At 37.5% G+C, this 15,085-nt stretch overlaps 2 protein-coding genes across 6 annotated transcripts; one reads left to right on the top strand and one right to left on the bottom strand.

Moving 5' to 3' along the window:
- Positions 1–494: 494 nt before the first annotated feature.
- On the bottom strand, positions 495–9,812 carry LOC125253198 (kidney mitochondrial carrier protein 1-like). Of its 5 annotated transcripts, none has more exons than XM_048167042.1 (4): positions 9,761–9,812; positions 8,942–9,040; positions 8,037–8,175; positions 495–1,604 (listed from the first exon to the last, which is right to left on the bottom strand). In XM_048167042.1, the coding sequence occupies exons 2-4, from the start codon at positions 9,003–9,005 to the stop codon at positions 1,493–1,495; spliced, it is 315 nt and encodes a 104-aa protein (XP_048022999.1). In that variant the 5' UTR covers positions 9,006–9,040; positions 9,761–9,812; the 3' UTR covers positions 495–1,492. The 5 variants fall into 5 exon arrangements, 3 of the variants coding, with proteins under 3 accessions (XP_048022999.1, XP_048023000.1, XP_048022998.1); XM_048167043.1 differs by having other exon boundaries at positions 8,942–9,037; positions 9,761–9,810; XR_007181375.1 differs by lacking the exon at positions 9,761–9,812 and adding an exon at positions 9,605–9,754 and having other exon boundaries at positions 1,510–1,604.
- Positions 9,813–11,392: 1,580 nt separating this feature from the next.
- Positions 11,393–14,180, top strand: LOC125253195 (glucose-dependent insulinotropic receptor). The gene has a single exon (XM_048167037.1). The coding sequence runs from the start codon at positions 12,768–12,770 to the stop codon at positions 13,935–13,937; it is 1,170 nt and encodes a 389-aa protein (XP_048022994.1). The 5' UTR covers positions 11,393–12,767; the 3' UTR covers positions 13,938–14,180.
- Positions 14,181–15,085: the final 905 nt, after the last annotated feature.

Below are 15,085 nucleotides of genomic sequence, written 5' to 3'. Positions count from 1 at the left end.
TTTTACACGCGAAACATGAACACATGTTATATTGCACACTATAAACACAATCAAAGCTTCAAAAAACCACAAAAAAACGGGACCTTTAAACAATAACTATCAGCCATTTTAAAAGTTACCTACATTTGTTTCTTGACCATTAAAAATGGGTAAAATTCAACAATTTGGACATGGAGTGACATTGGGGTCCCCATATCTATGGGACTGAACTATATAAGGCCTTAAAAATTAAGACTCCAAAAGAAAAGTTTATTTAGAATGAGAACTTAAGCCGCGCACACACTTAACGATTGTAAGGCCGATTATGAATGTAAATTGATACTTATGACTGATCGCGCTCAAACGCGTCCAGTCAGAGCCAGTTGCGTTCAGTCTGCGATTACAGTCGGTGTTCAGATTCCATGTGTAAGCATATAAATCTGCTTCAGTCGCAGGAAACAATCGCTGTATGTTGAGCACAGTCTTAGAATGTTTTAGCTAGTCATTAAATGTGTGCCCGGCTTTAGAAGGATATTAAGATATTGGTGGATCCAAAATGGTCAATATTCATATTCATGCATTTTATTCATATTTCATGTTAATCATTTAATCATTTATGGCTTATGATTTATCAACATTAACTATGATTTCATATATTCTTGTCCTCCTACTCAATATATTAATCCTCATCATATTTTCAAGTATTTACTCTTTATTGTACTTATTTATGGTTATTCTTCATTGCATCTTCTTTTATCTTTAAGAGTATGTATGCTTGCTATATTCAATTGTTCTTTAAGTGTTCCAATGTGACAGGTTATGTTGACACGTTTGTGGTTAGATATTGGACGCCTGCCATGTACTGCAGAAGCGATGAGGTTTTCAGAATTTGTTGCTCATTTGAACTTGATGTACCTTTGTATCAAAATATGTCCGTTTCCATCTCTGCAGACAGGAGATAACGCAAGATCTGCAATATTCTCTTAAAAGGTGTCAAAACAACACCTTATGTATCTATTTTCATCTATCCATTGACATTTGACAAGTCACTCTGACCTAGCTGTTACACCAACTATGACATAATGGATAAGTCTGTTTGACCTTTTCTTATTAGACCAAAACATAAGTTTAAGTCATCAATTAATTGAAAATATACAGTATGTTACAGATCAAGCAATTTACCACCAACATCTGATGATAGTTTATGACAGTCATATTTTTGCAGAAATATATAAAATTCTAAAGGGATCACAAACATTAAAACGGCACTGTATATGTCACAGAGATGTTTTGATATCAATGTTTGATATCAATGTTTGTTGTGTTTGTTTGTTTTTTTTTTTTTTTAGATATTAGTTAGATATTAATGAGTCATTTAATTGAAGCTAACAGCATCAAAGTGCCAAACACGATTTTTAAAGCTTTGTAGCTTTTCTGTTCTATTCTCAAATTACAAAAATGTGGTACTGAGAAGAAAAGATATGGTATGAAATGAACCATATAATCAAAGGATTCATCCTATAAACCCACCTTCAGGATGGCTAACAAACAGTTTCTTCAGTGTGTTGTATGTACCGATCTTGATCGTTCCATAGGAAGCTTGTCGGAGGAGCGCAGGTGAAATTCTATGAATAAAAAATACACAACTTCAAGGTCATTGCTTTATTTCAATTCTGAGGTTAATGGAAATCTAAATAGATTAGTTTCAATGACAGACTAAACACATCACAAGACCATGCAATGACTAACAAGTACATGCTTTCTCATATGCAAGCTGTTTAAAAGACAAACACAAAATAATGCAAAGCACATATGCAAACTTTTGTGCAAACTGGTTCAACAAAAGTAAAATATTTCACCATAGTACCACAGGAAAATTTATATTTAGAAGTAGATTTGAAAAACACTGTCCATACAAAATGCTGTGAGTGTTGTGATAAGTGGTGGACGAAGTACACAAATCAAGTACTTGAGTAAACTTAATAAAATATTACTCCAGTGAAAGTATAAGTACTAGTTTTCAAATTTATGTTTTGTAAAAGTACAAAACAACTTGATTTTTAATGTACTTAAGTATTAAAATTAAAAAGTGCTGATCGATAAAGCATGTCTATTATTTACTCTAGCAAGCTTAAACGCATCAACATTTTTAGAAGAACATGCAAACATCCACAATCAATCATTTCAGTTAAAATAACTATTATGATCTAAATATGATTTTCTTTTTTCAACAAAAATCAGGTATTAGTAGCTTGCTTTTCATTGCATGCACACTCAAGCTCAGAGGATCTCCCAATTCTTGACTCATTTTAAATTTACACATGACCAACTGAGTGAATTGTTAACTGGACACTCAATCTGACCAGGGATGCGTTTCTCAAAAGCATTGTGAGCTAAATTGATTGTAGGGACCATTGGTGGCACTGGCAATGGTTGTTGAGTTGTTGACTCAAGAACCACTGCAAACTGATGAGTCTATTTCATAAATTAATTGTTCAGTGCGCTTTGCAAACTGATTCAACAGGTTCACTGAAAAGAATCAGCTTGATCACAAATTAAACATTGCTAGTAATTTAAAATAAAAGGTCTAAAAAAAAAAAAAAAAAAAAAAAAGGGACTTAAAGGTGCAGTAGGAGATCTGGGAAATGCTAACGTTAGCCTGCTAGCATCAAAAACATGAGATCCCAGCCTCCCTGCAAATCGCCATCCAAAGCCATGCCTCCTCCAAAACACATGAATGCGCACACACACAGCTGCTCTCAGCAAAGCCCCACAAAAGAAGCCGTTAACCCCTTAAGCCCTGAAGGCATTTTCAGAGTTGTTTTTTTCTAAGTGACATACAAAAAAGGAAAAGATTTGTAACTCCAAAACTGTAGCAAGGAGAGTAAAAAGGTTGGTATCATTTGAAAGAAAACTCGACTAATTGGATTATGTTAGACTCATTTTAATCTAGAGAATCTGCTGTAAATAATGATGTGCAAATTTCCACAATCTGAGCATGTTTCATGAAGTTAGGAGCAAAAACGTGACATAAATGCTGCATCATTATATTATTTAAATATTGGTCTTGCAAGGCTTCGCATACAAAAACTCACTCAAGTTTAGTCAAAGCCCAAAACAATTATGCTTGTTGTATTCTACTTCATGAGGCCTTTCAAATGACATATGACATATGATTATCTGAGCTGTATGATGTTTTTGACAGTGCAGTATAGGGCTGGGTAAAAAATATCAATTTCTCAATTTTAATCGATTCTCATTTTTACAAACCAATACCGATTAGTCTAGTCTGTTTTTCAGTTGATAAATAAACAGAACATATAGCGCGCCTCCCATTCAATAAATCGCAATAATCTTTTGTGAACATATAAAGGTATGTTAAAAGATACAGTACAACTTCCCGAAATCCGTATCACGTCTTGTGTAATAGCTCAATCAGTGTTTCAACCTCGGAAAGACGTCAATAAAACAGCTTGTAAACAATGTCACTTAACGTCACATTTAACTTACGTCAGAAAAACCATATTCAGTGACCATAAACTCATTAGTCAGCTAGAAAAATGAACTCTAGAGAGCAGCATTCTGATAAATATGCACCGTTACATATTCATTATATTTTTTAATGTTCTTCAATATTTAATGCATGTTTGAATTAGGGCTGGATGATTAATCGAAAAGTAATCGAAACCGAAATTCAGAACCTCTAACCGACGTAATTTTCCCATGTCAGTTATTTCGGTTTTTTAATCCTGTTAATACTCCCCCTTAAAAACATAACTGCGTGTGTAGCCACGTGACTCCGCCCAGTCCAGTCAGTGGCATAAAAGCAACACATAAGGCTTGTTCGACTTGATGCAGCGCCGCAAAGACCGATCGGCGGCTGACTTGAAGCAGTGCATGCCGGTAAGATATGTTGTCCGACTTGAGACAGCGCTGACGTCATGTGACTGTGACGTATGGCTTTAAAGTACCGCGAGAGCGATTCGAGATCAGCCGCCTGAGTTACGCCGCGGTCACACTAGACTTTGAACGTGCGATTTTTTTTCGGATGCTGTAACGGTCGTGATATGACGTCACGGTCTACAGCGTCTTTTTAATAAACATGAATTCAACACATAACTTAAAGTAATACATTTAACGTTAGAATGTAAAAATATAGAACCTACTCGACTTTACTGCAAAAATATAATTATTTTCATTCAGCCAAGAGGTCATGCCATGACGAATCGATCTTCTACTGGTCGCACGTCTTCACATGATGCGAATTCGCAGGTCAGAGTTCACCAAACTTGAACTTTGGAACGCAGCGAAATGTGAAATTTTTCGCACGATCTTGCGTTTCCGGCTGACGCATTCGCATGCGTTTGAATGGAAGTCAATGGAACGAAAAGTGCAGTGTGACCGCCCTTTTAGCCAGTGCAGTTTCTCAAGAGGAGCTGCATGAGCGCTGATGACGACACAGCTGTTTCATGATTGGCCGGATTCACCGCATGACAACGATCACGTGTGTTTCGTGTTTATTGTCACGCCTTCAGCTCCACTAATGCTCAAAAATCTTTGTTTTTATAACAGTTAAAGCTCTTTTCATGTAGTCGCGATGTTGTATTGTCATGTTTATCAAAATAAAACGGATAAAAAACAAAGACCCCACTACATTGTTATTTAAATAACATATGCTTATGCTGAACTTTATTCTTGTAAAAACAGACGCTGTAAGCAGTAAAGTATTGAATGAAAAGGTCTCTGAAACATCAGTGTATTAGTCAAATATTGCATTTATTTCACTTCAGCTGTGATAAAGTATGCAAACCGATGCAAACGCAGTGCGAGCGTCACTACGGGAAGCAGAAAGTGTCCGACTTCACGTCTCCGTTTTCAGCTCCTCCCCACCTGGATGCAGCTAATCTCGCCGATCGGTTACATCCAGCCACAGCCGATGTCGAACACACCTATTGTGATGGCGCGCGAGCGGTGAGCCTTGTGTCTTGACTAAACTTTGTCAGTTGTATTTGTTTTATGGTTTGGACATTCAAGCGATTAGACGATCGGATGTGTATTATTATATCGATCTACCGCGCTCGCATAGATATATACATATATCTATGCCGCGCTCGCGCAGCTGCATGTAGCTAGCCTGGATGCCATCCGAATTTAGCCCCGCCCACAACATTTTGAGGTCGGGGAGTTCGGTCTGGACTCGATCCGTAGAGGAGTAATTATGCCCGAACATAAACTGTTCGTACCAATCACATTGTCAGGGCGATGATTGACAGATTATCACCAGAAACGTAATCAGTCACGTCATCAAAGAGCGCTTATGGAGTTTGATTGACAAGCGATCTAACCAATCAGAATGCCGCATCCGCCATTTTGTCCGACAAAGCAGTCAGGAGTTAGAAGATTAACCTCGGTGGAGTTAAACTTGAAAAATTGTGCATATTGACGTCTTTCCGCGTTTGAAACAACATTCATTCTCATGTTCATTCATGTTTATTTGATGCTATAAATGGACTAGTAGGAAGAGATGATCGGTTCACGAGCCTCTTGAGCTGAGGCGCTACAGCAATCTGTCACGATCATGGTCACAACCCATTAAAGAGCCACAAAACGTTTTTATTGTTTGAATTTTTTTAATAACTACACAGTTTGAAAGCTGGGACTTTGTTTAATATCATAAGTAACCTGCTCTGTCTCGTCTGTCGATGTGTTGTCAGTTTCCTCTTTGCTCCGCGATGTATTTTCCACTCTGTGTGGCGTGACTGAGCCACGGCTTGTCGGACAAAGCAACAGTAACTAAGGGGGGCGAGTCTTTGCGAAAGGTCAATTAGTTTACAACAATGATGGCTGTTGAAGAACTGAGATGTGTAGTTTCCGCCATCGCGTCCGTTATAGAAGATATCGACAGCGCATTAATTTTAAAAGAGGAACAGAGGACCGCGATCAAGGCATTTGTCGATGGGAAAGATGTCTCCCCAAGATGAAAGATGTCCTTCCTACGGGATTCGGCAAAAGTTTGATTTATCAGCTGGCCCTGATGTCGCTAAGAAGAGTTCTGTTGACAACTATGCGTCGCTCAACATACGTCACTTACTCTGTAGCTCTGATTGGTTGTAGGTCTATCCAATTGAGGTCTTTCCTGGATCGGTTGAAATACGCCCCCATAATCAAAGCCCAATGGAGCAGTATCAGACTCATATTCGAACTAGAATTGAGTATGACCACGTCAGGCTTGCATGTAGCACGAACACTCATACAAACAGCTGACAAAACGTGAAGATCGCGCGCACACAGAGGAACGCAGAAACTTGTTGTCAACGCTGTCCTGTGATTTATCACTAAAATAGCTTAGAAACTCAAAAGTTATAGCATCTATTTTTTTATACTTTTGAAGGAACTATTTACAACCCACAGCTTCACAATTAATAGAGAGACGGTATGACTAATTCACACACGCAATCACTACTGGTACTGTGCTAATTTATCTTTATCTGATTTACAACGAGCAGAAACCTGTAAGAAATGTTACAAACCATAGATAAAATAACTGCTGATAGTGAGCTATGATGTCAGATCACTCTTTCAACAGGAAAAAAAATATCCCACCTTAATAGTCAATCATAGGCTATTTACAGTACAAACCTTGTCAGTGAACTATGAGGGCAAAAAAAAAAAAAAAAAATCAGAAATAAAATAATCGTTCATTAATCATAATCGAGGTAAAATGTTCAATTAATCGAGGTTTTGATTTTAGGCCATAATCGTCCAGCCCTAGTTTGAATAAATCAGTTATGACAGCCACGATTTAAATATTTATAATTTCAAAGAAACGAATTGGAGTAGAAATATAATTATGTAATTCTAAACTATTTATTATAAAAAACATCATTGAGATTTTTTCCTCTAGAAAATTTGCCATGTACTGTATCTGATATACTACATTCGGAATAATCAAAGCATGTGAATAGAAATCGAATCGTGAAAAGTGTCTCAATACCCAGCCCTAGTGCAGTACATAGTACAAAAAAAAAAATATATATATATATATATATATATATATATATATATATATATATATATATATATATATATATATATATATATATATATATAATTAAAACTTTTTTTTTTTTTTCAGCAAATAACTCAGCACTACTTAGAAGTTAATCAAATTGGCAACATTCATTCTAAAGTCATTATTAATTTGGGCAGTACACTCCAGTTTAGCGGGATGACTCAGCGCTCATTAAGAGTTGAACAAAATGGTTGGATGCATTAAAAAGCTGAGTTTCTAAGATTTAAAATGATACCCGTTATTCCTGTCAGTGGTTGCTTAGTAATTTGATTATGCATTTTTTGTCCCACCGGCGGTATGTTTCGGGCTTAAGTTAAACTACCTCATGTCTCAAAGCCATAGCTCAAAGCACATATCATTACAATAATAATGAACATAAACAACTTACACCTTGTCTACACTTTTTCTATCCAAGTCTATTTTTCTCCAGATTTATTGTGAAACAGGTGAAAAAAGTAAGAATAATTACCAAGTTACCATTAATACCATTAATTACCAAGTTACCATTAATAATTACTAAGAATAATTAACGCATAGCCTTAAAAGTGTTTTTAAAAGAAAATGACAAGAAATGACTGTAACTTACTAAACATAAGCTTCTGGCAAGGAAAAGAAACAGCACAGTAATATGCGAGATGATGGTTTGAAAAACAAGATGCTCTGTGACACAGATAAAATGGCCAAGTAAACTCGAATGACTGCAGTCTGTGCGTGCCAAAGCAGAGGGCCTGTTTCACTTGACTCAGCTCCTCTACAGACTCGTGCAGACCATGTGAATTAAATATCATCTATATTTAGAGTTTATTACAGCTATCAGCTGATTTAAAACCCTTAAACTACTGTACGGATTACAAATATACCTTTAAAAAGGGAACACATCTCTGAACTTCAGAAAGTGTACAGTAAACACTAACACTACAAATGAAGCATATGTTGTCATTCAGAGTATTTCTGAATAATATTCTGAATAATAATTTGCACTCACCCTGAATACAATGCCCGGACGCCTTCTTCACGTCCAATCCTGAACAAAGCATGGAACATCCCCCGATATCGGACCTCCATACAGTGCGTCTGCCCTTGAACCTGGAGCCGTGTTTTTGTGAGATCAATGGGAAACGTACCTGCAAGATTTAATTATGGGTTACATTTCAGATCAAATCTACAAGTACTTTATTTTGTTATACCAGTACTTTACCTACAGGCTGCTTTGGTTGTAAATGTGTATTGCCTCTCATATTTGTCATCTAATATCCCACCCTATTTTCAGACACTCTTTGTACATCACTGTGTGGTGGGGAATGTTGTTTTACATGTCCTGTCATGTTTTGCTGAACATTGTTCTTGCACTAACAATCAAAGCTCATTCGACAATCCGTCCAACATGGCAAATACAGCGATTGAGATTCTAAAGGAAATACTTTGAAAGTTCTAAATAACAGTATATTTAGTAAAGCAACTAATAGAAGTAATACATATTGTAATAATAATGATGTAACAGTTATGCAACTATACAGTAAACTGATATAACAGTATAACAATTCTAATAATGATAATAATAACAAGTTAAATATTTATAATGCAAGTTTTATTGTGGAAACCTAATGATAAATGTATATATTATTATCAAAAAGTAGAAAGAAACTCGGTTCTTTATTTCAGCTATTGGACACGTACACAAAAATAACCAGTTACTGGTCTGAACAAAAAAAAAATATATAATAATAATAATACATATATATTTTCTGTCAAATATGAATATGCATTCTGTCACTTTTGTTTGAGATATTAACATGTATTCCGATTAATTATACTATGCAAACTTAAATTAAGAAGTGATCTGTAATAGGTGATGATGATGATGTAAAAACAGCAGGTGCACAGACTCACCGAATTCTGCGACAATTGAGGCCATTCCCCCATAGACAAACGGCTTCCAGTTCAGGTTTGCCATTTCTGTTGCGGCCCCCTCGGCTTGATGGAGTCCTACTAAAAACAGCAGCAAACCAAAATAGGAGCAAACCAGTTGTTTTAATCTCACATTGTACAACATAGCGCTACCCGTCTGTGTTACAGCCAGTCTTCCCAGATGCATAGACAAATGTGCACCGGAATAAGACGAACCGCATTAAACATTCATTGCAAGCGCCATAGGAAATTTGCGGAAATTCTATTGGTTGTAAACTCTGTCAATAATGTTATCTACGATCCTGATTGGTCGGAGTGATCTGAATTTCCACCCACTTCCGTCGGCAAGGAGGTGAGTGACAGCAAGCAACGGCTCGCCTATTTTGTTCAAACCGTCTAACACTGAACTTTTTAGGTTATCGTTTCAAATTAAAAAGAGAAACAGTCTGCGACCAAACTCACCAATATAAATATAATGTGTTTATGACCTTGGCGTAGTATGAAAGATCGCTGTACTTGGTTCCGAATCGGACATCTAGCGGCTTGTAACTGTTAGCCAGGTATGCAGAACTACTCTCACCATTATAAAGTACAAAACTGAGTAATCGCAACATGTAGGCAATATCACCTCGTGAGCTCACATACCTGAGGCTTGGTGCTTCAATCACCTCTGTTATTTTATTTTGGACCCCATTGTCTCGACCACATGTAGGATTACTGTACTTTTCGCAGACAAACTCCAGGAGCGCACCTACGGCTTTCAGTTTACCATCATGTGTGTCTAGCAGGAACTCAACTCACCGTAACCGGAAGTTCCCGCCCGGAAGTTTGAAAGAGACTAGACTCCCCACCCCCTCCCAATTTTCAATGTCACCCTGCTCGTCAAGAGGGAGTAATCAGTGAGGTTTGATTTTAAACAAATTTATTTTAAAGAAAAGAACGGAGATGTCAAATGTGGGTGGTCCTTCATGCAATTGCCATTAAAAACTATAAATAAAAACTATAATATATAATGTTTAGTCATTTAAATAAATTTAATTTATGCAGCTAATGTTTTGGATTACCAAAAATAAAATAAAAGTCAGAGATCAGAAATTGTAAACAATATTTAGCAAGTTTATTTCATTTTCATCTTTACACATTTTTTTTTTATCACTCAATAGTAATAAAAAGTCTGCTCTGTAAAAAAAAAATACAAAAATAAAAAAGTATTGTGAAAAGCTATAACTTTGTATAAGAAAACTGTGAACTCCCCAATCAAACCACTCAATATCTAATATGTAAACCACCTTTAAATGCAATGATAACTTCTTTCTTAGTTATATTAACGTCTCTTTGTTCAACCAAAGCATCACCATTTGACTCTCTCTGTATTGTCTCTGCATTTGCTCTACGGTTATACATATTATCCTTTTGATATGGCATATCACGTGTTGTAATGCAAACAAAATTTGTTCATCTTTAACAGGACTATGCTCCCACAAATACACACGAGCATCTTTTGCAATGAACACCTCAACCTGTAAAGAGATCACATAAAGTGCCATTACCGTCCATTGTAAATCTCTCTTATGGCTTTTTAATGTGTCTTTATAGATCATAAATTTAAACACACAAAGTCATGGTAAAAGGAGATGCACCTTTTAATGATGTTGGGAAATATGTTTTAAAGTTCTCACGCTTAAATGTCCACAGTTTTATGTCAATAATGCTGATCTCATGATAAGTAGTCCGTAGACAAAGGTTGTGGTTTCACCTTCCCTCTAGTTTGAGGCAGTTGTGATGTCACAGAGTGGTGCGTAGGAGCCTCATCACACGCTGGTACAGCTGCTGAACAACTGATACCAGATTCCTGCAACACACAAAAGACGTTGGCTTTCAAAATTATGAACTTTGTGAGTTACAATTATTCATGCGCAGGATTTATTATATTGTCATCACTTGCTGACTCTCAAGTTGTTACAAAAGTATATCACTTAAAGACAAAAGGAGATATTTTGGTAACACTTTACAATAAGGTTAAATTAGTTAAAATTAGTTAACTACTTTAGTTAACATGAACTAAGAATGAACAATACTTCTACAGCATTTATTAAGCTTAGTTAATGTTAATTTCAACATTTACCAATATATTATGGAAATCAAATGTTGTATTTAACATTAGTTAATGCACTGTGAACTAACATGAACAAACAATGAACAGCTGGATTTTTATTTTATTTTAAAGTGTTAAAGATATTTTGAAAAATGCCTCAGTCATTTCTTTTGTTCATACAATGAAATTCTTTCAACGTATGGACAAAAAAGAACAGTTCTTCAAAGTTTCTTCCTTTAATTGTTTGAAAATTAAGATTAGATGTATTTTAAATAGTTTCTCTGTGGCCTTTATGGATTATGGTGGCCTTGAAACTCACCGGGCACCATTCGAGACACAGTTGTTTCTGTCCGGGTGAAGGCAAAAGAGTGACGCCACGCAATACGCACAGCACAACAACATGGAAAGCAGTCTCCGCTTTAAAGACATCTTCCCAGTGCTCTAAACAACCTGAAGAACCTTCAGTATTCCTTTCAAAGAGCTCAAGACGTTCCTTATTTATCCAGCTCAAGGTGAAGATGGGCAGTGATGTGGAGGTGTGGGGTAGGCACAGTTCTGCACAAATCGCATCCAAGAGCTTTCTGTGGGCAGAGCATAGCAGTGGGCACAACAACTGCTGACCAAAATCCACTTTCAATAGCAGTGAAAAGTCTAGTAGGGATGAATAACATCACATTGTTGGCTGGTGGGAGTCTTTATTGTGTTTATTGTGTGGCTTTATTGTGTAGCACTGTCATTTATAGATCTTCTCAGAATAGATGACTGTGTGCAGATTTTTAAAAACCAGTTGTGTAATTTTAAACCCATTGTACTTGAGGGCTTTGACTCATTCACATGACTCGAGAGGGAAGTTGAAGAGGTTGCTGCATTATTGCGGAATCAATGTAACTAATTCATCCTGCTCCCAAAATATATCCATATCTGTGCATTGACCCTGGCTCCTATGATAAAATCTAAAATGGTTTGGATATGGTAAATGTTTAATCACCCATGAGCGATTCTGTTGATTCAGAGTTTGTTCACTCATGAGTAATCACAGCCACGCAGTTAGCATCCACCCACCTCTCAGCCCACTCTCCAAACCCAAACCTCTCTCTATGTTCATTAGTTTTTCTTCCCCCTTTTTGTTTGTTCAGAGTTAGTAGACTGATTCCATGCTGGTAGAGAGACATCTCCGATTTGCGGACATCGGCACATCACAAAGCTCTGATCTTTTGTCTTCATCTTAAAGCCAACCAAATATGAGAGATGCAAGAATGACTACTCACTTGGAATCCTTGTTCTGGACATTTTTTTCTCAGCTGGAATAGAGTTCATCTGCTTCTCGTCGTTGTTTCAGGCAAGGAACACTCTTAAACATCTGGAAATTGAATAGTATCCTTAATGAAATATTTCTAAATGAAAAGCCAAGGATAAAGATTTCATCAATAGATCAGCATTGTCTTTGTACTTCAGTAAGGTTAGGTTCATCATAATCGAATCCTCATGGATATAGATGCTTCCAGTAGGAAGCATACTCTTATGGGACCTGAATAACAGCCAGATAGAACAAGGGTCGGACAAACGGAACTACAGCAGCAAAAGTTTTGCTTTTCCCAATGGGAGCAAAGAAAAATCTACATCCTTGTGTCCATTTCCTCCTTTTGAAACCATCAGTATCTTGGTCTGTTTAAAGTCTCAACTTTGAAGTGAAATGAGATATTTGATGCAACAATGATCACTTTCAACTTGTCTCAGGAGACTTCCTTGGAAACTATGAGGGAGAACAGAGTGACATCAGCCAGTCCTGAGTTCACAACCCCTGACATGAAAGGAAGAGTAGTAGTGACCATTGGCTATATTCTTAGTGTAGGATCCATTTTGATCATCTCTACCAACCTTCTAGTTGCCATTGCCCTGGTCTTGCTTATCCGCAAAAGGGGCTGCCAGAGTTGGTGTTTTGTTTTAAATCTATCCATTGCGGACATCCTAGTTGGCATGGCCATCACTGGCATTGCCACTGATACACTCAAAGGAACGACGGCCTCCATGGAGAAGGGCCTTTGTCTGTTGCGCATGACCTTTATCATCGCACCCTCTGCAGCCTCCATCCTAACCATGTTCTTGATCTCACTGGACCGCTACATGGCTATAAAGTTGCCACTGCGCTATTCGCAGCTAATGAATGAGAAGATGATTGCTGGGGCTCTGGTCCCTGTCTGGCTCATCTCATTGATTGTGGGATTTTCGCCCAGTGTTTTGAAACCGTTGCAGAAAGAAGACTATCACAAGGATTGCACATTCTTCTCCGTCATAGAGCCCAAGAGCATCATTGTGGTCTTCTGCCTGTTTTTTTTCCCACTACTCTCGGTCTTCATCTATTTCTACATGGACATCCTAAAAATCGCCTGTGGCCACCAGAAGCGCATCCGCGCCCAGCAGTCAGGTACACGCTTTCTGTCGTCTAGCTGCTACTGGGGTCATGTAAAAGCCCTGCGGACTGTTGCCGTGTTGGTTGGCTGCTTCACTCTCTGCTGGTGCCCCTTTTTTGTGGTCAGTATTGTGCAGGCGTCATGTCCAGACTGTAAACTTTATTACCTTTTGGAGAACCATCTCTGGCTTCTGGGTCTCTCAAACTCACTTATCAATCCTCTCGTCTACGCCTGCTGGCAACAAGAGGTGAGGAACAAGATCTGCGAGCTCTTCGCTCATATTAAAGTTGTATTGTGTTGTGTGACACACACTGAGACAACGGACAGGTACCCCTCAGACCACCCGACTGTCGCTCAGGCAGTCATATTTCATGACAAGATGCCAGCCACTCCAGTGAATTATAGTAGGTCTGTCACAATTCCTGAACAACATCCAGAAAATATTTCCAATAGAATGGGAATGTCCTTTTAGTCCTCTGGTCATAGGAAACTGTAAAAGGTCTTTGACAAATGCTTAATCCCTTAATGGATGTAGAGCCCAGTGTATATGTCCAAATAAAACAGACGACTTTATTTGCTTAACATTTCCACCTGCAATGAACACATTACATTCAAAATATACCTAGCACTTAGTTCCCCGTTTCTTGTTTTGTTTTTTGTTTTCCAATTGTAAAATATATGGCTGTAATATAGATTAAACTCATATTCAACAGAACAGTATGTTTTTGTCATTCATTATATATTCACAAATAAATGTAATTTTGGTGATACAGAAAAAAAATCTGTGGAAAAGGAAGTCCGGTTTACAGAAAGAGTATAATGAATTATTATACAAACTGAATGATTTTTTGTAGCAGCATTAGATTTTAGCTAACAAACATCTGCTAAAGAATTAAGACATTGTGCCCCCTCTGCACACAAAATGAAGAGGAAATAGAATAAATATAGCTGCGAGCAGCGATGGCGGGCCCAAGCCCGGTGGCACCGCCACCCCGGTGGCTTCAGGGCAACTGTGCACAGCGGGCAATAGGCACTTAAAACGGTTAAACATCAAAGGACTATGTCAAATTCACTCCACATTTACTGCACTACAAGGTGCCACTATAGAGCCCCTCCTCCCTGCCCATTTTCAAAGGATTACATGTGCCAAGTTTTAACATTATTCTGATGAATTTTGAAGCAAATCAGGTAAAAATAAGAGGGTGATCTCAATGTATGCTGAAAGTGACACATTTTCTGCTTCCAGTTGGTGGCGCTATTACTTTGAATCACAATAGTCACATCCATGTGATCAGCCTTGTACAACGAAGACTAAGCCGAAGTTTCATCAAAATCAATTAATGTATGCAGAAGTTATAACACTTTGTTTCCCTTTTCTTGCCATAAATTCGTTGCCTCGCCACGGCCAAACCGTTTGAGATATCCAAAATCCGTTTGCAATTAAACAACTTCAATGTGTTAGCAACAAGTTAAAAAAAGTTTGGTGTAAATTGGATAAACCCTGTAGGAGCAGTAGTATAAAATTCATAGCCTGTTTTTTCAAAAAATTAACATTCAAACCAAAATAGCTGACTTCCTGTTGGTCGGAGCTAATGAATGTAAATTAGAAAATTGTCCGGC

This window comes from Megalobrama amblycephala, linkage group LG18, assembly GCF_018812025.1.
Source record: "Megalobrama amblycephala isolate DHTTF-2021 linkage group LG18, ASM1881202v1, whole genome shotgun sequence".
Taxonomy (NCBI): Eukaryota; Metazoa; Chordata; class Actinopteri; order Cypriniformes; family Xenocyprididae; genus Megalobrama; species Megalobrama amblycephala.
Note: the sequence above shows the minus strand (reverse complement) of the source record. Positions and strands in the feature narration are given on the sequence as shown.